The sequence below is a fragment of the Podarcis filfolensis genome, assembly GCF_964270895.1.
Source record: "Podarcis filfolensis genome assembly, chromosome: 10".
In the NCBI taxonomy this organism is placed as follows: Eukaryota; Metazoa; Chordata; class Lepidosauria; order Squamata; family Lacertidae; genus Podarcis; species Podarcis filfolensis.
In genome coordinates this window covers 45,795,157-45,822,365 of record NC_139612.1, presented here as the reverse complement: position 1 = coordinate 45,822,365, position 27,209 = coordinate 45,795,157, and the positions used below count along the sequence as shown (strand labels likewise).

At 43.6% G+C, this 27,209-nt stretch overlaps 3 protein-coding genes and 1 long non-coding RNA gene across 5 annotated transcripts in view; 2 read left to right on the top strand and 2 right to left on the bottom strand.

Annotated features, from left to right (window-relative positions):
• Window positions 1–465: 465 nt before the first annotated feature.
• On the bottom strand, window positions 466–1,656 carry LOC310743572. Its single transcript, XR_014539100.1, has 2 exons — window positions 1,550–1,656; window positions 466–1,148 (listed from the first exon to the last, which is right to left on the bottom strand). It is a non-coding gene; the product is annotated as an uncharacterized lncRNA (long non-coding RNA).
• On the top strand, window positions 1,142–6,157 carry ATF4 (activating transcription factor 4). The gene is made up of 3 exons (XM_083573900.1): window positions 1,142–3,290; window positions 4,656–4,970; window positions 5,218–6,157. Exons 2-3 carry the CDS (start codon window positions 4,754–4,756, stop codon window positions 6,066–6,068), a joined length of 1,068 nt encoding a protein of 355 aa, XP_083430026.1. The 5' UTR covers window positions 1,142–3,290; window positions 4,656–4,753; the 3' UTR covers window positions 6,069–6,157.
• RPS19BP1 (ribosomal protein S19 binding protein 1) lies at window positions 5,198–12,153 on the bottom strand. Its single transcript, XM_083573909.1, has 4 exons — window positions 12,028–12,153; window positions 11,794–11,934; window positions 10,038–10,135; window positions 5,198–9,115 (listed from the first exon to the last, which is right to left on the bottom strand). The coding sequence occupies exons 1-4, from the start codon at window positions 12,077–12,079 to the stop codon at window positions 8,975–8,977; spliced, it is 432 nt and encodes a 143-aa protein (XP_083430035.1). The 5' UTR covers window positions 12,080–12,153; the 3' UTR covers window positions 5,198–8,974.
• A 41-nt stretch (window positions 12,154–12,194) lies between these two features.
• CACNA1I (calcium voltage-gated channel subunit alpha1 I) overlaps window positions 12,195–27,209 on the top strand; it is a 363,153-nt gene continuing 348,138 nt past the window's right edge. Inside the window, exons 1-2 of one of the 2 annotated variants that reach the window (XM_083573883.1) lie at window positions 12,195–12,576; window positions 14,562–14,647. The gene's annotated coding sequence lies outside the window, so the exon portion shown is untranslated. The remainder of the gene's footprint in view (window positions 12,577–14,561; window positions 14,648–27,209) is intronic. The other variant, XM_083573884.1, reaches the window with a different exon arrangement.

The window sequence follows — 27,209 nt, the reverse complement described above, 5'->3', positions numbered from 1 at the left end:
AAATGAGTGTTTTGGCCTAGTGAAATCTACTTTTGTACTTATGTAAAAAATAACCTTCATGTAATCTATCTTCAACTAACCAAACTAAATTTGTAAAAAAAAAGAAAAAGGAGGTAATCTAATGTATTTGCCAAATGCACATATTTGGTGCAATGCAGTGCTAAATCAATTTTTTTTTAACTTAATCACTTGTGACCCTGAGGGGCATGGTTGTTGCTTTTTTAAATACAGTAACAGATTGACCTGCATCAGTCAATAAAATCTTGTACGACCTTTTAAGCAAACAGGAGAACTGCTACTCTGTCAATGGAAAACACTGGTGCTGACGTGTCCACCTACTGATTATTTTCCCCCTCATCAGTCTTGGGAAATGAAGTTCCTTTTACTATATCCTGTTGAAGATTTTATTTTGAAAAGAAACAGAAGCTGAACAAGGCTTATCTTAAAGGAGGAGACAATAAGGTGTATGTGTTAGAACCGGTTTATTTTTAACTAGCAACATAACCTCATGGGCTTCATATTCCCAACCAACACACAGGTTTAAGTAGCACTGGACAGACTAAAAAGTCCAATTGTGAACACTCTTCATTTGTGAACTTGTTAATTTCGAAACACTAAAGCTTTTAGAGGCTACATAGCTTTGAGACAAGTTATGTATAGTATTAACAGTACAACAAAATTACAAAAATTACCTGGCCTTCAAAGCACTGCACCCAACATAAGTAATGTATTAGCTATCTGTAAATTAATATGGATGGAACTGCAACAGTAACAACAGCCAGTTCAAGTAAAGTGTTCCATTCATACATCTTCAAAGATACTTTGTTAGTCTCTTTTTGAAAATGACAGTAAATACAGCATCATATTTAGCAGAAATTAGCAACTACTGCAAGTATTCTGTGACTATATCTTTCTTTAGCTAACCATTATTGCTGCGCAGCTGAGTCTAGTGCTTGCTTGGTAGCTGCAGCATTGCTTTATTTTTGAGAAAAAAACGGATGCCACAATGGAATTGAGATAAAGACTTGTTGGACCAAAAATTAATCCGCACAATTATGACACTCGCTATATGACCTTGAAGCTAGCCTGCCTCACAGGGACATTGTGCAGATAAAATGGGATGACTCCATGTATGTTGCCTTCAGTCTCTTCAAGAGAGAAAAGACAGAATACAAATGAGATCAATAAGAAAATGCAGCAGTAGTGGAAGAGGTCACAGAACTGTGCACTTTATACTACAAATCATGATTAATCCTTCTATTGTGAATGCCTTAGTACACAGATAAGTGTAGTTTTTCCTTTTGCAAAAAAGAAAATCCCAAGGAAATGCCCTTTCCCTCGCTTTTCATTTGTCGTTACAAACAATTGTGCTTTTATTGATTCAGGGCTACCAGACCACACAACATGAACTTTCATGTTGATTCCCATCATGAGGGAAGGAGGAAGAAAAAGTTGTGAATCACCCAGAGATAGTGGCAGAAGAAAGGAAGTGGATTACCCTACACGAAGGGGGTCAAGCTACATGTTATGTTATTTTTAAAAACCATACCCTATGCTTAGCACTGAGGCAGTTATTCTGCAGGAAAAGAAGCCGAATGGAGAGGGAAGGAAAAGGTGACCAAACAATGTATGCCATCTGCACCAGATGCTAGAAAGGATGGGGGTGTTTCCCAACTTAGAAAGCGCCCCAGAACACATACACCCCAACGGCACCATCTCTTATTCGCCCTCCCGTTTTGGGGAGGGCAGAAATGTGCATGGCAAGGGCAAAGAGCAGCTCCTCACACCTTCCCCTCTCTCGCTTATCGTCCCTGGGTGCAGAGAAGAGGACTGGGCCTACGGTGTTGCCTAGAAAAACGTGCGAGCAGCGACCAAGGCATAGCGATCTCATCCTTTTACCCTCCCGAGAGCTCAGAGGCGCGGATCCAGTCCAGCGCACCATACTGTATACTCCTCGCTATGCGGCCCTGAGAAACAGGCAGGCAGGCAAGTGCCAGGAGTCAGCATGGGCGACTGCTGCTGCCTGAAGGCTCATCTCCCCCCCCCCCACGCCCCCCAGAAGGCTTTATGCCCACTTGCGCCTTCGCTGTGGGCAGCTTGGCCATCTTTGAGGGAAAAGCAGCTGCGTTACACTCAATTCTTATCTCTTTTATAGTGCATTATGGTGGGGAACGATTCGGCCGCCATCTGCACCCCAGCACAGCCAAGGGAGGGAGAGGAAGAGGCGGTTACTGCGCCCTATAGGGCTCCTGCGGACGGAGCTCCACAAATGTCAGGCCGGTTCCAGGGGAGCAGCCATGTTTAGTCTCTTGCCACACCGACCAAACATGGCAGCCGCTCTGGAAAAGGGGGAAGGAAAAGGATGGCCAAGAAGATGGAACAAGGTTCCTTTCCTATATTCACATTCCAAAAGAAGGGAGAGGCAAGCAGCAGCAGCGCATTAAGAAACACGCAGGACGGGGACAACGAAAGGACGTTTGCGCCGTCCTCCAACCTGAGGCGGTTGAATTTTTAATGCGCGCGAGGACACAGAAAATAATTCTGCCTCCCTCCCACCCCTCAACCGCCTTTCGGAACCCATTGACGCCCTTCCCGCTCTAAGCCAATGACGGTTTACAGTACACGTGGACAGGCGATGTCAGCCAATCGGGTGTTTCTATGTTCACGTGCTATCTCGAGTTCGGGACACCATCTGCTCCAGCCAGTCGCCTTCCCACTGCTCCAAGGAAGCCAATAGGAAGCCAGCCAGCCGTTTCTGCGTCACGCGGTCTGACCTTAATTGAGAGCCTGGAGAGCGGCATTAGAGTAAAATAGCACAGTGTAGTACCTGAAAACCTTCCGCTGACTTTTGAGAAGGGGCAGGCAGATCCAGTCGCCAAGCCCCGCGAACTGTACGTTTGGCCCCTAGAGTCCTGCAGAGTGCCCTCTGAGAAAATCGAGTTCTTTGAACGAAGTTATTTTAACTCTGGAAACGGTTGGTGGAAGGATCCTGTTGGAGTGATTGCTCTTCGAGGGGCGCGTCCTGCCGGATCTTGTTGCATATAAATACGGAAAGCGCGGGCGGCGCAGCCTCATTGTCTGCCTGTAGAATTAAGAGTATAGTTTGCTACTGCGTGTTGCTGTCCGGGGCGCAGCTCAAACGCGGCGTCGAAGCGAGGGGGTGATTTCTGCTACCGCAGCCGCCGCCATGGCATGGTAGGTGCGGCAGTGCAAGCGGCGGCATCGGCCATTGCAGAGGCGCAGCAGCATCGGCCGCGGCCTCGGCATCTCCAGGCATCTGCAACCATGGCGTGAGTATCGAGGAGGGACAAAACGGGTGGATCGCCTCATTCTTCCGAAGGACGGGGCGACGAGAACCATCTTTAAACATAAACCAGTACAGTAGTGGGCGGTGGCGGCGGGGAAGCTCATAGACTCATCTCACGGGATTAAAAGCCCCGGGGTGTAATTAGCAACGTTTTACGTTACGCTTCCCCCACTGGAAAGGGTCGCGCCTTGACATATGCTTTTGTTGGCGGGGTATGAAGTGGGGATAATGTGACATTCTGGAAATGGTTCGTCCTCCCAAAATAAAGACCTACCTTGGAAGTGGAAAGGAGATCAGAGGGTGGGGCGAGGCTTCCCTTGGAGAGAAAAAGGATGGGAGAGGTCTATTTGTCCAAAGTGGAGGATGAGTTAATGAGCCTCTGGGCCTCCCAGGGTAATTAAGGTGATTTCCCTTCATAGCTAAGCAAATGCTCATGAGATCTAAACTATTGACAGATCTGTGCTGTGTCTTCCCGTCCAATATAGACCAAAGATGGCATTTAAGGTAAATTTGCTGCGGCTTTCATGAGCCAAACAGCTGTGGTTTATTAGTACCTACTTGCTCGGCAACTGGTAAAGCTTTTCTCAACATACAGTGACAGGCAAAAGGAGCAGCTCTAATTTTTGTGTAATTGTGCTGGGCCCAAGACACGTAAAAGTAGAAAAATGCTAGCTTTCCCTAGCTTCAGATCTGACTGTTTTGGATTGGAGCCATATTGAGCTTTCCAAGAAAGGGTGGGGATTTCAGATGGCTCCCTGTCACCTTGAAATAAGTGTTGTGTATATCTATTTGTGGAAAGTGTTACCCTTTTTTGATAACTGAATGTGAATTCAAACTATTTTGCACCCCCTTATATTGCTGCTGCTCAGCCTTGATTAGAAAAATGCCAGGATACCAGGAGTAATCGAACCTTCATGGAACGTGGCAGGACACAAAATGGCTCCCTATTTATAGGGTGGGGACATGCACAGCAGGCAGATCATGAAATGGCTGCAGCTGTTGCCTTTGACGCTTGTGAATGCATGAATCAGACCAGGAAAAGTGGTGGGTGGAGCTGAAACCGTGGCTGTGACCATATATGGTAGGGAGGAAACTCAAGCAGGCTGTCTTGCAGAAGTGAGAACATTTTCCACAAATCCTAGTTGGCGCTATTGTACAATAGTGCCTTGTTGGTATTCATTAGAACTCTGTTGGATAGGATCCAGATACAGTGTCCTAAACTGGAATCATGGGGTGCTGTTGTTGCAGTAATGTACTTTTTTTCGTCTTTTCCCTCTCAAGGGCTAACCTGAATTCAACATCAATGGACATCTTTATAATGACAACAAAAATTGCTTGTGTCTTTCAGGTTTTTCAAGCCATCAGACAGCAGCTTTGCTGTATTCGACAAAGACACCATCTATTTGTCCACGCTTTTTGACGACAAAGTACTAAAATCTGACCAAAATGAGCTTCTCAAACACAGAGATGTTGTTGGGGGATTTTCTGTCCCCCTTCAACCAGCCGTGTTTGGTGGCTGAGGAGGGCCTGGGCCTCCTAGATGACTACCTGGAGGTGGCCAAGAACCTCAGTTCGCATGGGTTCTCCAGCGACAAGGCTAAAGTGGGCTCTTCCGAATGGCTGGCTGTGGATAGTTCGAACAATGCCACAGACAACAGCCAGGGTAAGACACAGACTAAAACGTATTCTGCAAACGTCGGGTGGCCTTGCTGAATTATAGTTCCATGTAGTAAATGTGTGGCATTCTTAATAAGATTAAAGAGATGATCTGATATGAGTGCTAGCAACATCATCTAAATATGTTATATGAGCACAGGAAAGGAGAGGGGGAAAAAACACTTTTTAAAAACCCTCATTTCTAAAGTTCGTGGTTTTTGCATTTTTTAAAAAAATTGTCATTTCTTTAACAGAGGATGCCTTCTCTGGCATGGATTGGATGGTGGAGAAGATGGATTTGAAGGAATTTGACTTCGATGCACTGTTGGGTATCGATGATCTGGAAGCCACCGTCTCCCCAGATGAGCTCATGGCCACGTTGGAGGACACGTGTGATCTATTTGACCCTCCTGTCCAAGAAATTCCCAACAAAGAAACTCCACTGATAACAGAATTAATTATTCATTCTCCTAAGTCTCCCTCTGGGGCAGACCAGGTGGCCCCACTGGCCCCCTTGTTTCCATTTCCCCTCACTCCAGAGTCAGTGATTTCCACTACAGACCATTCTTTCAGTTTAGAATTAGGCAGTGAAGTAGATGTTCTTGAAGGAGACAAGAAAACTGAAGCCCATATCTTAGTAGTGGTGATTCCAAAGTGTGAAAAAGAGGATGAAGCTCACTCAGACAATGATAGTGGAATATGCATGAGTCCAGAATCTTACCTGGGGTCTCCCCAGCAAAGCCCCACCACTTCTGTTAATTCCCTCAGTGACTGCCAATCAGTCACAGTCTTGCATGATAGCCCCGTGAGGTCCAAACCTTATGATCATCCTGCAGATAAGGTAGTGTCAGTAAAGATGAAAGGAGAAAAGAGAGTAGATAAGAAACTGAAGAAGATGGAGCAAAACAAGACTGCAGCTACACGCTATCGACAGAAGAAAAGGTTAGAGCAGGAGGCCTTATCCGGGGAATGTAGAGAACTAGAGCAGAAAAATGAAACACTGAGGGAAAAGGCAGATTCCCTGAGCAAAGAAATTCAGTATTTGAAAGATCTAATTGAAGAGGTCCGGAAAGCCAAGGGTAAAAAAGTTAAAGTCCCAGAATAGGGTAGTCAAGGGTATATGTTACATGCATGTATATAAGAGCTTAGTACAATGAGCCTGTGTATTGTTGCTTAATAAATTATTTTCTAGTACACATTTGTCTTGTGTCTTGCAAATGGAGGTTTTACTTACAGCAGGCTTGGTCTGCAGATTTTAATAAAATTCAAAAAGAATAAAAATAGAGGGGTCTGGATTATGCTGGTGAGGGGGGAACCTGGCAACTCCATTTGATAAGGCTTAAAAAATGGGATATGGCACTTTTGGTAGTATTTATCTCCAAGCTAGTTATGTGTTGATATTTTCATATATATATCGGTACAACCAATAAATAGTTCTAAGTTTAATGATCCAAAGGCCTTTATTCTCAAAAACAACCTTAATAGCAGTTTTACTCTGCTATGCACTTGGGGGGGGGGTGTCATTTGGTTAGATCCAGTTGACAAAAGTCCATGAAGGGAGCAAGAGCTAGTTCTATGAGGTTTTTTTTTTTTTAATTTCGTTACGGTAATTTGTCAGACATCTTTGGCTGTTTGCAGACAAGGTTTTGAAACACCATATTGCAACAAAAATGCATAAAGAATTGAAATGATAGCATTTCTGTTCAGTGTGACTACACCCTGGGCTGGGGGGGGGGGGAGAAAGAAAAGGAAGTTAACTAAGAATATCCACACTGAAGAACACTTAGCAGCAAGACAGCTTCATCTGCTTCCTACATTGGTGGAGATGCTTTTTCCCTTAATATTCTGAAGAAGCTTTCAACAGCCTAACAATTTAGCAATCAGTAGCAAAAGCTATGCACCCATAGCTTTTGACAACCACAGTAGATTTACTGGCAGAGTGCTGTTGCCACATTTTGGTAAAGTTACTGCGCCATCCAGCAGATTTTGCCAAGTAATTTAAACCCAAATTGATTAAGATGAGGTGGAGAAAATATTTAAAATATTTTCACATAATTGGGGCAGAGGGGTATTTCCACTAGTAAAGACATCTTTGACTTGTCTGGCATGAGTTCAGCAGTCTTAGAAATTGCACTGGCGATTTTGCTGCACTTGGAGTGATGCACTGAAAAGTTTAATACAGATGTCAATTTTTTTTAATGGGCCAGAATGGGGGCTTGGCAGCTGCCCAAGGCTGCTAGGTGCAGATGGCGACTCTTAAAATGAAGCTGCACAATAACTGAACAATTGGCTCACTGAGGGAGAGCTGTGGTCCTTACACCATCAGCCATAGGGAGCATGGCCAAAGCTCTGGGATTATGGAAGTTTCAAACAACAGCTGGAGAGCAGTGGCTTTCCCATCTCATTTTGGGGAGACTTAACATGCTAGGATTTTGCAGAAAGTGCAAAATTAAGAAATAATTTAAATAGTTCACAAGTTGCTGAACATTTACACCATCAGCTACCCTCCAACACTATTGGCTCCTAGCCCAACTTGGTCCAAGTATACTGAGCACTTTAAATGACAATTGTATTATTTATTAAATTTGTCTACTGTCCTTCCCCCGAAGATCAGTGTCTCACAAAAATACAAAAAGAAAATAAATTGCATACAAAAGCAAAACAAACCAATAACCCCACTCCCATAGACACATTTAAAAGGGTATATAGGATGTTAAATCAGTTAGGCCTGGTTAAAGAAGATCGTTTCTGCCTGGGGTCCAAAGGTGTGTAATAAAGGTGCTAGCCAAACCTCCCTGAGGAGAGCATTCTACAAACTGAACCACTGCAGAAATGGCCCACTCTTGTGTTGCTGCCACCCAGACCTCTTGAGGCACACAAAGAAGGTCCTCAGATGACGATCATAGGGTCTGGGTCGGTTCATATGGTGGCAGGCAGTCCTCAGCAGTTCAAAGCTTAATAGGTAAAAAACCCCACTTTGAATAGGGCCTGGAAACTCATCAACAGGCAATTCAGGATTGGTGTAATATGCTCAAACCCTCTTGTCCTGGTTAGCAACCTGGCCACTAAATTCTGCACCAGCTGGAGTTTCTTAACTGTCTACAGAGGCAGCCCTATGTATAACTGCAGTAATCGCCCAGAGTGGGGCAACCCAGTCTGATGAGCTATGTATAAGAAATGTTACTACTACCACCCTAGAGGTTACCAGAGCGCAGATGGCAAAAGTTAGGCTATCTCTATCCAGGTAGGGGCGTGGCTGCGTCACCTGTCGAAGCTGATGGAAGGCACTTCGCCCCACTGAGACCACTTGGGCCTCAAGCGACAGCAAAGGATCCAGAAGTGCCCCCAAGCTACTTACCCTCAAGCCACTGTAAGAGCACAAGTTACGCTATACCATAAATACCTACCTTGTAAGCCTCAAGAATCATTTTCAGAAACTGTCAACTAGAGACCCTTTTCACTTACTAACAGAAGCAGTGTTACTACAGCCTCACACTGAATACAGAAACCTAAGATGCTTTAGAGAGATGATCACTTGGGGTACGAAGCACAACTGTATATATGCTGTAATTTCTTTTGAAGGATGAAAATGCAAGGGTAACAATAAAATACACATCTATGGAGTTTTCCTAGCAGCATTCCTGCAAAAGGAAGTGCATTTAATTCCCACACTTTTAGCGAATTCCCCTTGCTCCAACATTTGCATTCAATTTGTCTCTCAGGCCTCTTAACTATTTGGGGGTGGGGGATGATTGGTTCCAGCCAGCATTTTCTCATACTGCTGCAAAAAGTATTAGAGAGGTAGAACCCTAAGTCCCAAAGTAGGTAATTCCTAGGAACAATGTTTTCTTGGTAAGAAAGAGCAGACATCTTGCATGAGAGGACTGGAACAAGTCAGATGTAGAGATGCTTCAGCTCCCTATAGTAAAGTTCTGCTCCCAATTGCTTATGAAAAGGAAGTATCCTAATCTTTGATGTTTTCTCTATAACCAGGAGACAGTGCCGTTTTCGTCAGACTGCTCCAGTTCCCCCAAAATATTCTCTCTCAAATTTCTGGAAGTCTTCCTCGGTGAAAACAGTGCCTTCGGGCTTCTTTTTCTCCTCCTCTTGACGGCGGTCTCTGGCTTTCCTGCCTCTATTTTGGGCCAAAACCTTCAGACACAAAACAAAGGGAAACGAGAAGTTACAGCTTTCTATTATTGCACAACTACTTACAGTTCCCAAATCTCAATTTATCTTCCAGCTCAAACAATCATCTGAGCACAGACTGCTGACACACTGTTCAAATAGAGCCAAGTCTAGGCTCTGGTTCAAAATAATTTAAGGAAATTCAGTCCAACAAGGCTACACTCTGCATTGCTGCATACCAATACTAAAATTAAATCATGGTCCAATTTCAAAAGCAACTGCCTCTTCCTTTTGGGAAGAAAAGGACCCATGCAAGGTGAGAATTAAAAAAAAAAACTTGAGTCAAAAAGTCTGATTTACAGTCTAGTAGAAATCATTTTAGGAATTCCCCAGACGGTTTAAAAATATATTTTTAATGTGTTAAGATAAATATTTACCATTTGATAAGAATGGCAGAGCAAGAAGCAATAGGAATTAGACGGTAAGTGGAAAAATGCAAGTTCTTTCTCAAGATGCCCTGACCTTAGGAACACAGAAAGCTGGCTTACACAGAGTCAGACCATTGGTCCATGTAGCTCAATACTGTCCACACTGACTGGTAGTTTCTGGCCAGGAATATCCCCAGTCCCATCTGGAGACTGAATCTGGGACTTTTTGCATGCAAAACTGATGCTCTGCAACTGAGCTACAGCTCTTCCTTTTGAGACATCATTTCAACTGATACTTTACAGGTATAGAAATTTGTTAGTTTTTCTTACACAACATATGGCACATAGAACCCATATTTCAGGCAAACTTTATCAACTCAATTTCTATTAAAGAAACATTATTGTTAGGGGGTGTGACAAGGCACAAGGCAGGAAAAACAAATTTGCAGCGGGAGCACATTCCTCACCCCTGCCTCCAAGTAAACTATGGGATCTAATGAACAGAGTAGAAGGCTCACCTTCTGAGTGATGGTGCTGTCTGTCATGAAATGGCTACTCGTCATGTACTTCACATTTTCCTGAAAATGGTCAACAGCTTGACGTTTTGTATACTCCTCTGGAAAGGTTAAGGAAATAATTTTTAGTAAGCTTGTTCAACAGATACAGCGAGATATAACATGCTGCTATGACTGATACTTTCTTTCATGTATGGTATGGACATTGCTACTGCGGCCCAGATTTATTATTTTTTTAAATTGCCCATCATATAGTATAGCGCAGGTTATAGATCTAAAAGTACAGATAAAACCGGTAAGGTGGTCTTTCATTGGATCAACTAGGACCATGCGTGGTGCATGTGTTAATTCCCAATGTGGAGAGCAAAATTATTTACTAAAGTGAATACTGCAGTCACTTCAAGGTAGATAATAGGCCAATCACAAAACCTTCCAGATCTTAATTATAATACAGTACATTGAGAAGCCCAAGGAAGTGGGTAAGTGATGGTAGTAGAGAGATTCATGTCTATACAAATACACAAATCGGATCATTAAGCAACTAATGGATACAAAACAAGGACAGATGCCTGGGCATGTATTATTACAGTCTTGCAGAATGTTCCTGCATGTCATTCACAATTACCCATGTGCACAGAATTTTTTAAGCAGCTCCAGTTGCGGCAAAAGTCAGTTTGTCTTTTCAGCTTCCTTTTAGAATTCCTTATCTGCAAACCATCTGAGGACCTCAAGGACTGCCTTTCTCCATATGAACTGACATAGACCCTGCACTCATCACCAGTGATTTACAAAACATATATTTAAGCAAAACATTTTGGTTTCCATATTCCTTAGTTCCTCTGATGTGAACAGAGGGTACTGTAGGTGAGGTAATATTCAGATAATTAAGGCCTCTCTGGTTGATCCATAATTGCAACAGAAATGTCATTTGCTCTAGAAAAAAACACAAAATGCCTGGATATATATACTTGGAGATATATCTATATATTTGATACAGGACCTCATTGAAGAAGCACAGAGAACATGCCAATGGCCCATCTAGTCCAGCATCCTGTTCTCACAGTTGCTAACCAGATGCTTACATGAAGTTAGTAAACAGGATATGAGCAGAATAGCACTCTCCCCACCTGTGATTTCTAGCAACCGGTATTCAGAAGCACACCGCCTCCCACAGAGGAGGGAAACATAACCATCATGGCTAGTAGCTACTGATAGCCTTATGCTCCATGAATTTGTATATTCTTTTAGCACCACTCAAATTGGTAGACATCACTACCTTCTGTAGGAATGAATTTTGTCGTTTATACATTCTTTGGTTTCTCCTGAATTTTCCAACATTCAACTTGGTTGGATTGCACCCAAGTTTCTATCCACCTTCCCCACACCAAGCATAGTTTAATGCACCTGGATGCATATCTCCTATTATTCCCCTTCTCTCTAAACTAAGAAGCCTCAACCTGGAGGATAATAACAGGCATCCCTCAACAACAGCCACACTTCCAAATACTCCCTCGTGTTCTGAAACTGCCACCTCGGCTGCAGCGTCTGATACACATAAGAACAGCTGAAGAAGGCGGAAGTCAAAGCGGTTCGCTTTAAAACTTTAGCATCTCTGCTGTTCGTCATCGCAATAAAAATTAAGGTTTCGGTGATTTACTGCATCCTCCCGGGATTCTGAGCAAGCTTGCCTTAAGGGTTTTGTTTTGATTGGTAAAAAACTTATGGGTGGATTCGAAGATAATGGCTCCTCGGCGCTCACCTAACGCGGACTTGATGACTTTGCCCTTAACTGTCGCCTTCTCCTTTTGGGGCCGAGAGAACTTCTTTTTCCTCGCCCTCGCCAGCGACTGCTTGTTGGGTGGGCTGGTGGTGGCTGCCCTCTTGGGCCGGGGAGCGGACGCTGTCCAGAGGAAGAGAAAGAGAGAAAGCCTATTAGAGTAAAGAACGAACGGATTTCATCCCTTTCCCTTAGTCCCCCGCTGCCTTACACTACCTCCCGCCATCTCCAGCAACTCCAGACCCTTCCTCAGCAAGGAGGCTGACATGTTGCCTCGCTTCTCCCACGTGAAATGCCCTTCTTCCTGTCTCGTCTCTATGGTACTACTGTCTATGATGAACGCACTTCCGTGTTTCTTCCCGCCACACTTCCTGGTGTGCCGTACTGGTTTCTGCCACACTTCCGGTAGTTCTATGCCTCACCTGGTTAGGTTTTGCTGGCGGTTGCGCAGGGCAATGAAATACAGTACAGTACTGTACTTAGAAAACGGGTGAGGGAAGGAATGGCCAGTTTAGTTTTTAGGCGGGAACGCTGAGGGTGGCCGTGCAGTCCTTTACGTGTCTGCTCGGAACTAAGTCCTATTGAGTTCAGTGGGCTTACTCCCAGATATGTCAGTAAAGTATTGAACCCTGAGTGGCTGAAGTATTCCCCATTTCTAGGGCGATATCTTGTGAGCCTCCAGGGGCTGAAGTTGGCTGTTTATCCTTCTTATTTTTATTTATATAGCAACTTCTGCCCCGTCTAATTTTAGAGTGCTCCAGACAAGTAACAACAGTAAAAAAAAAACCACTTTACAAAACCAAGTAAATGTCATGAGATTTACAACATGTAAAACTAAAAATCGGAGCTTCTAAAATAAAAATGTTTTGTCTACTCAGTTTCAGGGTTGCCATATTAAAAACAAAAATTCCTGACACCCGCAAAGTTGTGGAGCGTTTTTGGGAAGACCCCAAAATTGTTGAGCTTTTAAAAGGAAACCGCCAATATTGTTGAGCTTTTTGGGAACAAACCCAAATTGATTTAAAGCTTTTTGAGCTGTTTTCACTGTTTTTTCCATCAAGTTCACGTATATCTGCATTTCCCCTGACATTTCAATAATTTTCCTAAAGTATGGCAAGCCTACAGTTTCCTAGATATTTGAGGGATGAGCTAAGGCAGTGCTCACTTGTAAACTTACTCAACCTATCAAAACCTAACCCCTCCTACTGGATCCTATTTTCCTGCTCTACGATAGAAAATGAAAGAATTTCACATTCCTAGTCAACACTGAAGAAATTTAGATTTTCTTCATAATGTTAACATAGTTATATGTAGGCATTATATGTTTGCTTAGAACTTAAGCGAAAGTAACCAAACAAAGCCCTGTGTTGCAAAGAGAACGTCAGCAATGTCTAGGCAACACGATGACTACATATGCAATAAACAATCTTTTATAATTCCTTCAAACCATAACAAGTCCAAAATGAAATCTTTAGACTAAAGTTTTCATTTTGGACTTGTTATGGTTTGAAGGAATTCTATAAAAGATTGTTTATTGTACATGGCCATTGTGTTGCCTAGGACAAGCGTGACATAGAGTGAGTGAGGGAGCTTGTTGGCCCAGTGAACAATGTTGGCCCAATCAACAATTCCCAGCTGTTTAACAATTGCAACAACAAAAGGCTCTCCCTTATCCCTTTCTGAACTATGCTGCTGAGCTAAAGAGACTTGAGGGAAAACTAGGAATGTCGTGTAGGTGTGACAGAACTGTGAACTCAATTCTGATAATTAAAACAAATTCCTGGCTTCAGCATGGGAAGGCACTCTCTGTTCTTTAATTCTAAAAGTATTCCACCACCACCACCTGCCAACTCAAGTCATTATTTTACCCCCAGGCCTTGGCTTGTAGTTAGCATTTTAGTAAAAAAAAAAAAAAAAAAAAAAAAAAAAGCAAAGCAAAGTAGGCCCTGCAAAAGTGGTGTCTGTCACCTTCTGCTGTATGGTTTTTCAGAGATCTGTGATTAATCAAATGTGTTTTAGGGCCCAATCTTCTACTGAAGATTTGGGCCTCATCCATAACTCATCTTAGTATGTATTATGAGCCCCTTGCCCCTCCTTTAATTCCCCCTCATCCATACAGCATTGTCTTCCACCTACCATTGTCACACGTTTTCTCCTCCCTATACCTGGAGATTCCTATGCAATCAATGTAATTCTCCTAACTGGATTTTGAAAGTACAGAGAATCCCTGGATTTAGGGAGGAAAGCCTGTGGAACCGCAGTAGTTGGAGGAGAGCACTGCATGCACAAGGGGGAAACAAACTGTGAGGTGTAAACAATGGTGCTCAGAATTCTTTGAGGGTAAATAAAGTGCTTTGAATGTGTTTTAAAGGTAGGGTGTATGCAAGGTTACAGGGAGGAAGGTTTTACATAAAAAGGGAGCACATTGTACGGAACAACAGTCTTACAGTGTACAGAGAACCTGAGAACAGAGCCAGCCCATCCATGAGACAGGGAATCGGCTGCCTCAGGCGGTGGAAGTGCAAGAGCCTTCTGGCGCACGGCATTGCCACTCATCTTCCCTACCCCTGGGGCGGAGAAGATGATTGTCAAAGCCTTGTGGAACGCTCCCCTGCTTGCTGAGGTCAGCTGGGTGGTGGTGGTACTGGCATGCAGCAGAAGGGTGGGATGGGGTACTGGGGTACAGGGAGAGGCACATTCCTGTTTCTCCTCAGGTAGCTTGATAACATTACCAATATTTATTTGCTTAGAACCCTAACAGGCCTTGGGATTCCGGACACAAATACCAAACTCCACTCCATCAGCTGGGGATGCCTGGACAGAGCAGCCCACACAGGTAAGCCTGGGAGAAGGGAACACATGCTGTAGCAGTCTACAGTTGGTTAATTGCTTCCCAACTCTTCCTCTCACTGCCCTCCCTTTACTGAATGTGAATTTGTATTACTGTATTCAGTTTGCTGAGCAGTCTAATGAATGTGGATGGAAACAGGTTGAACTGGAAATGTGCCCTACATTTAAAGCATGTTTCTGCCCTCCCAAGAATCATGGGAACTATAGTTTGTTGAGGGTTCTGGGAATTGTAGCTCTGTGAGGGGCAAAGTACAGTTCTCATGATTCTTGGGAGGGGGAATGTGCTCTAAATCGGGGGCAGCAAACATTTTCAGCAGGGGGCCGGTCCACTGTCCCTCAGACCTTGTGGGGGCCGGACTATAGTTTGGGAAAAAAATGAACGACTTCCTATGCCCCACAAATAACCCAGAGATGCATTTTAAATAAAAGGACACATTCTACTCATGTAAAAACACCAGGCAGGCCCCACAAATAACCCAGAGATGCATTTTAAATAAAAGCACACATTCTACTCATGTAAAAATACCAGGCAGGCCCCACAAATAACCCCGAGATGCCTTTTAAATAAAAGGACACAGTCTACTCATGTAAAAACACGCTGATTCCCGGACCGTCCGCGGGCTGGATTGGGAAGGCGATTGGGCTTGCCTACCCCTGCTCTAAATGTATGGTTTTTATGCAGCCTCACGGGGGGCTAATTTTGCTGGTAGAGGCTTCTAAGTTTTTTTCCTTCTCCTTCTGCATCAGTGGAAAAAAGTGTGGACTACGTGATTTGGTCTAGAAAGGAGATGACTAAAAATGGTGTGCTAGTGCCTCCACCGCTAGCCTCTTACATGATGCTAGTCACAATTTCCCCCCACTTCATTTCTTGTGTGTGCGTTCATGTTCATGACTGGGATTTATAGTATGCATATATAAGTGTGCGTGTGTGCGCGCGCGCTACTTCTCTTGCATATTTGGCCACATGAAATATCCTTTGAAAATCTATAAATGAGAAACAGGCATGTGTTATTACTGTATCAGCGCAGCTCTAGATCTTCACTTTTTCATAGACTTAAAAAAAAAAAAAATCAATCCTGGAAAAGCACGACAGAACTTTGCTGGAAATAACTTACCAGGCAGGGATCAATGATAATTTATGGCATCCAAGTTGCAACTGGGCAGCATTTCTTGGACAAGGATTGCTGACACCCCCTCCTTTCGGTTCCTGCTCCTCTTTTTCTATTCTGATCTCACAGCCTACTTGGCATGTGCAGCGCAGCGCTTGCAACAAATTGGTGACTTTGGTAGCCCTTGTCCTTGTAATGCTAATGCCGGCACTATTAAGAGATTTTCTCATTACATTTTCTGTTCCTCAAGGAATCAAATTTATCTCGGCCTTGCCCGTGCCAGACAATATCGTTTTGTGCCAGTTCTTTAAAGGGTTTATTGACCAAAGGCTTTGAATTAATCTTGCTAGATATTTTATTATTCCTTTAAATACTAGCGAGGGTGTATTTTATACTGAGCAGTGTGCTTTTCAGCTGTTGTGTTGTTTTATCTGAATCAGCAGTTTAAGAAAATACCACTGCTCAAATTAGTTTCAGTAGCTGAGCTCTTGGAAAGGCTCCTCTCTGCTTTTTCGCTTTAAAGTCTTCCTCCTCTGTTTGTGCAAATGGTTTGAGGCTTCATTATATTCTCTTAAATCTCTCCATTCAAGATTTATTACCCTTAAATGACGTGTACAATAAGGATTGATTCACTTGACCCTGAAAGAAGGATTGATACGGGCTGAGCTGAAGTGTGATATGTTTGGAGTTGGGTGTGCAATGAAACTGCCATTGGATGTCTTTATGTGATGGAGATAACTTTTTTTCAGAGTAAGCTGACTTCCTGATGTGCCAGTACTGATCTTAGAGGCTTTTGTAGTGACTTTTCAAAGTGCCACCTGTCGTGGAAAATTTTTGATTTGTGCACATAGTGAATCAATCACATGATGAGATGTCCAAACCTAGCCCACTTCTACCCCACTGTATGGAAAGGTGGGATATAAATAATAAAATCATAGAATTGGAAGGGACCACCAGGGTCATCTAGTCCAGTCCTCTGCAATACAGGAATCCTTTTGCCCACGTGGAGCGTGAACCCACCACCTTGAGATTAAGAGTCTCGTGCTCTACCAAATGAGCTATCCCAGTTCTCAGTGTTTTAAATAAATCATCATGAATAGGTTTGTATTTAACAACTTGCATGCTGGCTGCGGATGAGAGGAAGTCCCTTCCTCTGTAGCCAAGTCAGAAACCAAGTGGGCTGGCAGAGGGCAGATCTGCCATCTTGCTCAGTCGCCTGCATAGGATTCCTTGTCACCAATGGCAGCCAGGTGAGCTGTTAAACATGAGTCTTGACCACCTCTGTGTGATGTCTGTTTCAAAAATGTATACAGTGGCTATCTGTCCATTAGGCCCTTTAAGCTGATTTAGGAACAGTACAAAACTTTCTGGCATCATTTTTTTTGTTCTGATGTATTTCACAGGGAGTTGAATTACCCAGTTCACCCTTCCAATTCTGATTCCTGATTTTACTGTGAATTGCTTTGGATGTTTCATGGGAAGCAGTTCATAAATTAAATAAATAAATGAATTGAAATTGGAGAAAAATGTGGGATATAAATGCAGCTAATTAATTAATGTAAAGCCAGTCTACCTTAGATGGCAAAGATGAATACTGAAAGAGAGGATAGAGACTGATAAAGGAATAGTGAAGAGTAACAAGTTATTTTCCTTGCCAGGCCGATGTTCGCACTGGCATTTTGGTGAAAGCGAGGGAAGTCCAGTTTAGACCAGAAAGCTGTTAGCCTTGTACCCAGAACACCTTGATTCAAATTCCATGTGCTGGATGGCCTTTCTAAGGGCTGAACTATAGGTCACTTTTGCTGGCACACTTGGTGTGTTTTTCCTGGCATGCTTGATTTTTTTTGACATGGTCCCTATTCAGCTTGCCTCTTTTCCCTGCCCCCTGCTTTGCCATGCTGGCTATTAAAAAAGAAAAGAAAAGAAGTCAGAGGAAACTATGCCTAAGTGCTCATTAGCAGCTTAAAATGCAGTAAGTCAACTCCCCACTGCTTTTCAGGTCACATTTCTATGTTGCTGCGCACACTGGAGAGGAGGTGGGGATGTCTTCACCTGATGCACATTACCTGATTTGTTTCCCTGTGCCTGCAACACCCTCAAATCCTATTGAATGAAGCTGTCACCTGCACATGTGCTGCTGCCATCTGTGCATGCTCAACAGATGCCTCAGCTCAACTGTAGTTTACATTTTCAAATCATATAGAATTTGGTTTGCGGGAAAACACATCAGACAGCAGCATTTCTCAAGAAACTACAGGATAGGTAAGGGACTGTGGCTAATGTCACACATACTCAGCTTCAAATGCCAGTGGTGAAAGCACACTGGATATGGAGTGTGCCCAGCCCAGCCTATGTGACAATTGTTGTGTCTTGTTTGCTTCTGAGACAGTAAAGAATACTTGAGAGAGACTGCAGACAGGGTTGTTTTTGAGGATGAGTGAGATACAGATGGTAAAGCACCAGATGCAGAAAAGGCTGGGGACGGACGGACGTAAGAATGGGTTTTGAGGAAGGCTTGAAAGATGAGGGGCAAATAACAGTTTGTGTGATTCTGGATTGCAGGCTTGCGAGTGGGAGCCTGACTTTGGCCAATGATGTGGCGCTAAAAGGCAGTGGGGCTATAGGTGGAAGCAGCTGTGAACAATTGCAGAGCTTTACGGGGCTTTCCAAGAGGACCCCATAATATCCCAGAAGTGCTGTGCAGTTCTCTCTGATGAAGTTCTGCACATAGGCTGGGCTGGGCACACTCCATATCCAGTGTGCTTTCACACACACTGTGTGTATGGGCACACACACAGTGCTGGCATTTCTGTTTTATTTTCATTTCACATAGTAGGCTCTGGAAGCTCTTTGAGAACTCTCCTTCAATATATCCATTCCTTTCCCTTTGAACTTCTGTGCCCAATTTATTGCCATTTAATCTGACAAATTTATATACAACTTAATCGACAACTCCCCTCCCCACAGTTGGTTTACTTAAAACAATGTCAAAGATGCAGTAAAATCAAACATTAAAAACAACTTGGCATTAAATTTATCAAAACATAAATAAAACCAGCAGGTATAAAACAGTCACATAATAAAACTATATGCTAAAATTGTGTTTTAAAACTGTATGTCTGGGTAGGTGTGCCTAAACAAAAATGGCACATGCCAAAAACAATGCAGTATAGTGAATGGGCTTGTCTCATAATAATAGGCAGAGATTTCCAAAGAGTAGTGGGTGCTGCCACACTGAAGGATCAATCCCTTTCAAATGCGGGACAGACAGGATATTGAAGAGCGCCTTTTGCACAACAGTTTATTGTGGATTCAGTTTTGTTCACAGAACTGAAAGAGGAGAACAGGACTGAGGCCAAGGCTGTGTAGACATTACCAGCTTAAAACACAGCGACGTTGTTCTTTTTCTCAATTTCGATTGAAGCTGGTTTGTGGGGTGTTAAGTTGTGGGCGAACATATCAGACGACACAGCAATTATTCAACAGCTCTTGTTTATTCAGAGGCCAGAATAGAACTGAACTGAAGAGCTCAGTCAGCCTGCTTATATAGAGCTCCAGAACAACGTAACTGTTGCAACTTTCTAAAACTATCCAATCACTGAATGTCACTTTCGATCCTTCATTTGCATAACTATCTACAGTATCCCCCTGCTGGCCCAGGGTGAGAACTTCAGTACATAACACCGGGGAATGCATCAAAATGCAGCATTTCCTACGAAGTGACATGATAGGTACAGGATCAATATGGATTGTGGCTAACGTTGTATGCACACTTCTTCCCAAACCAGTGGTGGAAGCGCACTGGAGGAGCACACTGTGTTTGTGCACAGGCCTCAAAGTTTGTACAGGAGTTTGTACACAGCCTTAAAGTTGCTATTACCTCCCGAGAATGACCTCTAAGAGCTGGATTAGAGATCCAGGTTGTTCGCCTGTTTATCATCTTACTGTATGTCTTGATGGGGTATTCATTATTTATAAACCAAGAGGAAGAGAGATAAAAAATTTACAAGGGAGAGATGAACCAAATATTGGAAATAAGAGCAGTCAGGGTTTGGGTTCTTCCCCCACTTTGACAGTCAGAAATAACTACATGCTCAATGAATTCAAGACCGAAATTCAAGGAACTGCCTTCCATTTGCTTGCATTCAGTCAGCCATAAAGGCAAGGGAGGAAAACATCATTTTTCAAAGCGATGTCACCAGTTAAAAGCCAAAAGTGTTTACACCACACGCCTGCAGAACAGCCAGCCAGTGATCCATATCTCTTTGTAGGTAAAGCGACTGCCGAGTAAATTGCCTCGGGTTGGCAAATACAGATAAATATGAAGAACGATGGAGCTGGATGTTGACACATAATGCAGTGCTATTCCAGTGGAAATGTATAATACTGTAACTAATGGAACAGTACAGATTCAACAGTAAATCCCATTTTGTATTCAGGCTACATAGGACCTCTGTGAGAGGAACTAAGGAACTAATTAGTTCAATTTGTATTTTAAAAAGGTAAATGCAAATTAGTTTTTAAAACCTTGCTAATGAGGACATTTTTAATGGATTAAAATGGGAGTGGGGGAATCTTAACTCTGGGCGCTTCCACTAAGCAGTTTATTTTGGACTCGGTTGCTGCTCATGCATACAAGCTTTGCACAGTTTCCTCACAACGACATCCTTATCAAAATACTATCCCATATCCCACTTGCTTTAATCCAGATTTGCCTTTTCCACTAATAAGTAAAAAAACAACAACAACCAAAGGAACGACCAGTTCAGATTAAATGGGGAGGGGTGGAGAGAAATGTGGGATGGCATTTTGATGAGAACAAGATTGCGTGGGTGCTGCAAAAACCTGCATGCAGGAGGAACTATTGAGGGAGTTGGATATGTTTAGACTGAGAGGTGTCAGGGTAGGCAACTTCAAATATCTGAAGGGCATGGAAGATGGAGCAAGCTTGTTTTCCGCTGCTCAGGAGGGCAGGAGCTGAACTAATTAATTCAAATTGGTCTTAGAAGCACCATTAACCCTGACAGGCTAAACATTAGGAAGAACTTTCTGACAGTAAGAACTGTTCTGGCATGGCCAGAAAAGAGACCCACAGGCTAGAAATTCCCTATCCCGGTCATAATATAAATGATAAAATACAGGGTGTTTTCAACATTCATTGTGCCCATGGAATCAATAGCCTGAGACAGGGGATGAGGTAGGTGACAAGCTGTGCCATCCCTATTGACTGGTTGTGAGAAAGTAGGCAGGTGGGGGACTGGCTAAGGGTAAACTGAGGTTGGTTGGGCAGTGCCCCCTTAGCCCGAGTGGACTTGAATTGGGGCTAGAATTACTTGAGATAAATAATGCACTTCGAATGCCCTTTAAAGGGAAAGTGTGTATGCAGCCCTAGAAAGCCATCACAGCAGCCAGAGAGACTGTTTGGTGGAACAGAATGCAGGAGGAGTGGAAGGGAATTTTTGGAAGCCTATCAGCTGCGATGAAATTCTCCCGCTGTTAAGTTTATGGTGCATAAAATATACTGCTCCCCCCATATACTTTGGTTTTAATATGAGAACAATGATTTATGGGATAGCTCAGTTGGTAGAGCGTGAGACTCTTAATTTCAGGCTCGTGGGTTTGAGCTTCATGTTGGGCAAAAGATTCCTGCATTGCAGGGGGCTGGACTAGATGACTCTCGGTGTCCCTTCCAACTCTGCAATCCCACAGTTCACTATAAGAACAGTAAAAGAGCGCACATCAAAGGGCTTGTGCACACTTGCCTTTCCTTCGTGCTTCCCAGGCACTGTCTGGGCTTAAAAGCTCTGTGTCCAAGCACAGGTCCCCCCCCGAGCTTTCCTTGTGAAAACCTGCTCTTTTAAAGCTGAATCAGAGTAAATGGCAATTGGTGGAAAACCAGCTGCTGAGTTCTTTTGCTTGCACTTATTTCGCACACACACTGTGGCCCAAACAGCAGTGCTCACAGGATGAGGCGGGGAGGTTAGAGGAGCTTCCTGGCTGGGGGCAGTGTCCCTCCTTCCCTGCTCTTTTCCATCATCTTCTGCAGCACAGGAGAAGGGAGTTTTCTGTTTGTTTACTCCTCCTCACCAGTGACAGCAAAGTGGCCTTTTCAGAAGTGTGCTTAATGTCAGGTGATGTAGGTCCCATCAGAGGATGCACAGAATTACTTTGGTCCTTGTTGCAATTGCTTCCTTTCATCACAAGGTGTCGCCATTCCATGACAGACGGAATGTTTTGCACTTAGCCTCTGGGAAGGCAAAGGAGGAGGCTGCTGAAGGAGGATGGCTGTGACCCGCAGTGTGTGTGTGTGCGCACATGCGTGTGTGCGTGCGCCAGAGTGTCTGTTGAGGGTAATACCTTTCTCTGGCTTGTTGACAATGACCTATTTCTTTTAACACAATGCGAAATGCATTTAAATAATAAAAAAGGAAAAAATGTTCATACAATAAACCATGATGAATACAGTTAGCATAATAGCATAACACATATGCAAAGGTATATTTGTATGCATATATATATATATATATATATATATATATATATATATGGGACACGGGTGGCGCTGTAGGTTAAACCACAGAGCCTAGGACTTGCCAATCAGAAGGTCGGCGGTTCGAATCCCCATGACAGGGTAAGCTCCCGTTGCTTGGTCCCTGCTCCTGCCAACCTAGCAGTTCGAAAGCATGTCAAAGTGCAAGTAGATAAATAGGTACCGCTGGAAAGGTAAACGGCATTTCCGTGCACTGCTCTGGTTCTCCAGAAGCAGCTTAGTCATGCTGGCCACATGACCCGGAAGCTGTACGCTGGCTCCCTCGGCCCATAATACGAGATGAGCGCTGCAACCCAGAGTTGGCCACAACTGGACCTAATGGTCAGGGGTCCCTTTACATATATATATATATATATATATATATATATATGTATGTATCTATATGCAATAGCATTGTAAGGTTGGTCACTAATGTTCCCGTATTACAAATAGATAACTGTGGCTGGGAGTGTGTGAAGTGTCTACAACCAAAAATACAAGTGATGGTTTTCCCAGATCTTGTTGACCCAATGTTATATCCAGAATGGCTCTTCTTGCTTGTTGTTAGGGTGGCTAGAATTAAATTCATTCATTCATTCATTCATTCATTCATAAAAATGTATACTGCTTAATATGATAAAAATCTCTTAAGCGGTTTAAAAATACACCAACACAGCGTTCAAAACTCCTATTGTTCTAGGCGCATTTTGCGACAGGGAATTTCATTAATGCAAGCAGTTTCTGAGCTCTGGGCATAGTACAGCACCTAAAATTTCAGATTCAAACTGCTATTGCTGAAAGAAAAGGAGGACCTTTTTCTACCTCCCCACTTCCAGCCACTCTCTGAAGGCTGGAGAAGGGACTCTCATAAGAATATTAGGGGGGCGGGCAGGGGAAGCATGGCTTTGTTTTTTGCAGTCTTCAGAGGAGGACAAGACCATGTGAAAAATGAACATAAGATTTCAGCTGCAGTTCATTCATTTTCAGCTTTGTATTCTTGTTATAAAAAAGTGCGCCTAGACACTCCATTGTGGTGTCCATAGCCTAGGTTTAAGGTGCCATTCAGCTCCTAGCTTTCATATCTCAGCTTCTAACACCACACTAACAATGTATTTTTAACAAAATAATAAAAATTCAAACAACGTTCAATAAAATCACCTTAAAAACTGGATAAGAGTAAGAAAAACACAACCGAATATTACAAATAAACTAAGCTCAGTTGAATACTTGCCCCTTGCATCTTTTAAAACTTGCATGGGGGTGGGGGGGATTTCAAAGTGTGCTACTTGTTACGCATGAGTGAGAAGTACACCTGCTGAAATTTATTCTTGCACACAAGTCTCAAAGTAAAGAAGCTGTCTTCTCCTTTGCACTTTATCAAACTGTGTTTTTGATCAATAACGCTTCTGTAAATGCCACAGAACACTGAGTGGGAGCCTCTCATGTTCCTCCAAACCAACCTTTGTCCCAGTTTGTAAAGCATCTTGCAGAGACTTTTTCAAAGCAATGATCCTTCTGTAATGACCATTATGTCAGTCCTAGCAGAGTCATTAGGTGTTGCTTGCAGATTGCACTCCTTCCCCTTCTTGATATATGTCTCAGTCCGACATGATGCACTCGCATGTTTTTTTGCCATTTCAGCTGCCATCTAAGGGCTTTTCTGCATGATCAATTGAATGAGCTCCTGTGATACTTTACACCTCCAGTAATGGTTTTTTTTTTAAATAAATGGGTTTTGCAAAATGAACATTATCACTTTTTATATTTTACAAACAAAAACAAACTACAAAAGAACCCTACCCCCAACCACATTCAAATGCAGAAAGTCTTTGTTGAAGTATAATCTTGTCTAAATTGTTGAGATGCCACGTGCCTCAGGAAGGCCGCATTTCTTCTTCTTCTTCTTCTTCTTCTTCTTCTTCTTCTTCTTCTTCTTCTTCTTCTTCTTCTTTGTATAGGTAGGGAGCCTAGCAGGTTGTTGGTTGAGATGTAGAGTCTGAAATCCCACCATACAGCATGCAATTGTGTTCTTCATCTTGCTACATGGGCACCTCTGCTAACATGGTCCCTCTCACCCTCCTATTTCAACTATGAATGAACCCCATTCATAAATGAAATAAGGCTGACTTCACTGATAATGTTTTATTTTACCTTATTTGCTTCTGCACATTCATTAAGCCTGCACACTCATAGCAAACATGCTCTCCAAGTGTTGGTTCATATCCAAGATGGCAGAATTCACACACAGAAGAGGGAGGTTTGCAGAAGTACTGAAGATGATGGGAGAAACCTGTAAGGAGGATTCCACCCCCCCGCCCCCCCCAAAAACAGCCCAATAGGGATTGATCATGCTTAGTGGCTACAGGGTGGTGAGTTTCTGGGGTGGAGACCAGAAGTCAATATGAGATGACTGGAATGGTGAATCTTGAAAGAAGGATGGCTGGCTAGCTGGAATGCTGAAGAGCAGCACTCAATATCGCAGCACGTCCACACCATAGATAAGCATATTTGCTTCCCCCAAAGACTCCTGGGAACAGTAGTTGCAGAGCACTTGCAAAGCTATAATTCCCAGCACCCATAACAAGATCTCCAGGATTCTTTGAAAGAACCATGTGCTTTAAATGTATGGTGTGGGTGCGACCCCTAGTTCCACCAGGCCATAGGCAAGGGAGAGAGATTGGACTGTAAGGCCTCTCCATCTACTCTGCTGAAAGACCAACAGATTTGGGGGGCTTCCTCTCCCTGAACTCCTTCAGTCGCAGTTGGCCATGGCAAGAATTCTTGTAAAGTAAAAAATAGTGCCTAAGCTTGCTCCCCGCCGCTTTCCTAATACCCTTTCCCGTTGTGTTGTGTCTTTTAGAATGTAAGACCAAAGGCAGGGACTGTCTATGAACACTTTAAAGCTATTCTGAGGACTCTTTCTGGTGCTGATAATGCCAAGGTTGCAGGTTCAATCTCCGTATGGGACAGCTGCATATTCCTGCATTTCAGGGGGTCGGACTAGATGATCTCCAGAGTCCCTTCCAGCTCTACAATTCTATGACTCTATGAAGAAAAGGGGGAAAAATGTGTTGTTGTTGTTTTTTTAAAACCCATTATGTTTGCAGGGACCATGTGTTTATTTCAAACAACTGTTCATTTTAGTGCTGGGCTGAATATTCCACCCCACCTTTGCCTGATGGGTGGGCTGTTTCATGATTTTCAGGGACGGGGGAATTTGAAGTATGTTGGGCTTACCTTATATACAAGACGGCGAAGAGATTTCTGTCTCTCTTTCAAAATGACCAGTCTTGCTGCTACTTGAAGCAGTGGCTCTGCTGATCTGCCTGCCTTTCTGGGGCAGGGGGCTCCTGGGATTGAAGCTGGCTGTCTCATGATGTAGCGTCGTTCCCAGAGGGAGTCTGTCTGAGGGACATGCCTGCATCACCGTCAAGTGGTAGTAAGCCGTTTTTTGTTTTTTTAAAAAGCCAGAGGCGGGGAGAATCAGGGCACTCGTATTTTAAAAAAGAAGAAAATTATTCACATTTTCTCACCTATGCAAAATATGAACCCGATCTTTCTTTGAGGGAGGTATTTCATCTGGAGGCGTGCCATGATGTGCACAAACTCTTGTGCATCCCCAGAACTGCACTCTGCAGTCCCAGATGCTGGTTTGCTTTCCTGGCCGCAAGCACAACTTTTACCTTCCTTGCATCCAAAATAGTTCTCTCTTAACCTGATGCTGATGCTTACAGTGGCACCAGGTATGGCCTCAGGCCCTGTACAACCACGAATAACAAATAGTGGGCAGTGCCATTAGCTCTGTCAGAATCCACAGAGCAGCACGAGAAAGCTTTACTTTGGCAGTCGTACAAGTGGGGCAACCTTGTAATGCTGGAAAATCAGATATGTCTCATCTGATCAGGAGTCTAGGAAAACAAATTGTGCCGCACCGCAGAGGGGAAGCGCAGGTGCTGTTGTCAACCGGATGAGGAGAACGTGAGCAGCTCCAGGACTCAAGAAGGCCCTGATTCCTCTCTGTTGTGGTTTCTGCTCTAACTTGGGGTGTGTGTGTTGGGGTGTGTGTGAAGGAGGAGCACAGTGTCTCCCAGGTTGCTGTGCTCATGCTTGGCAGTGTGCTGCATGTTGCCTGTGGCTGCCCTGCTGCATTGCTGAAACGAGAGCCAAGCAGTAAGCGTGACACTCTCAGTCTCTATTAGCAAACAAACAGTGTGCGATTAGAGGGATCAAGCACACAGGCCCATGCGCCCATTTGTATTCCATCTCACACACAAGCACAGAAGGGCAGCTGTCCAATTAAATGGACAAAAATGCCAGTTATGGGTCCAGCTGTGTGGGGGCAGACATATATGTCTCACTCCTACAGAACTGCTTTTTCTCTCACAGTTGGCAGCTCGGCAGCATCTCTCCCTGCCTCACTCGGACCCAAAGCGAAGGCAGCAAAACTCAGGAAACTTGCACAACTTGTGTGGGCAAGCCTTTGTGAATGTGCAGCCTGCAAGTACAACCTCCACTGGGTGGACTCTGTGGTATCTGTTCTATAGGTCTGTTGTCCCTCCTGATGTAGCTCCAAGTCTGTACAACGAAGTGCAAAGGACTCTGTGTTTTAATTTTTCTAGGGGACTAGAAATTTCCTAGGCCACTTGGATATATGTGATCATACTGAAGCCCAGCCTCAAAGGCTTTCTACATGAAGGGCGGGGTGGGGAAGTGGTAAAGATTAAAATTTTCCAAACCTTGATTCACAGAACAGTAGGTCTGGTGAAACATTAGTTTCTCTTTGGGCTTTTGCCTGTAGGCATGTGCAATGCTATTGTCTAGAATAGTCTCTCCTTATCTGTCATCCACACCAGCCCTATTGCCTCCTTTAAATTCCCCATCAAAAATCCTGGTTAGCCTGAGAAACCTAT

Bases quoted from the DNA above. Each gene is read 5' to 3' on its own strand.
- ATF4 (XM_083573900.1), top strand. From the start codon at position 4,754: ATGAGCTTCTCAAACACAGAGATGTTGTTGGGGGATTTTCTGTCCCCC. The intron at 4,971-5,217 runs GTAAGACACAGA...TTTCTTTAACAG, and splicing joins TGCCACAGACAACAGCCAGG to AGGATGCCTTCTCTGGCATG.
- RPS19BP1 (XM_083573909.1), bottom strand. From the start codon at position 12,079: ATGTCAGCCTCCTTGCTGAGGAAGGGTCTGGAGTTGCTGGAGATGGCG. The intron at 11,935-12,027 runs GTAGTGTAAGGC...TCCTCTGGACAG, and splicing joins GTTGCTGGAGATGGCGGGAG to CGTCCGCTCCCCGGCCCAAG. The intron at 10,136-11,793 runs GTGAGCGCCGAG...TAACCTTTCCAG, and splicing joins AGTCATCAAGTCCGCGTTAG to AGGAGTATACAAAACGTCAA.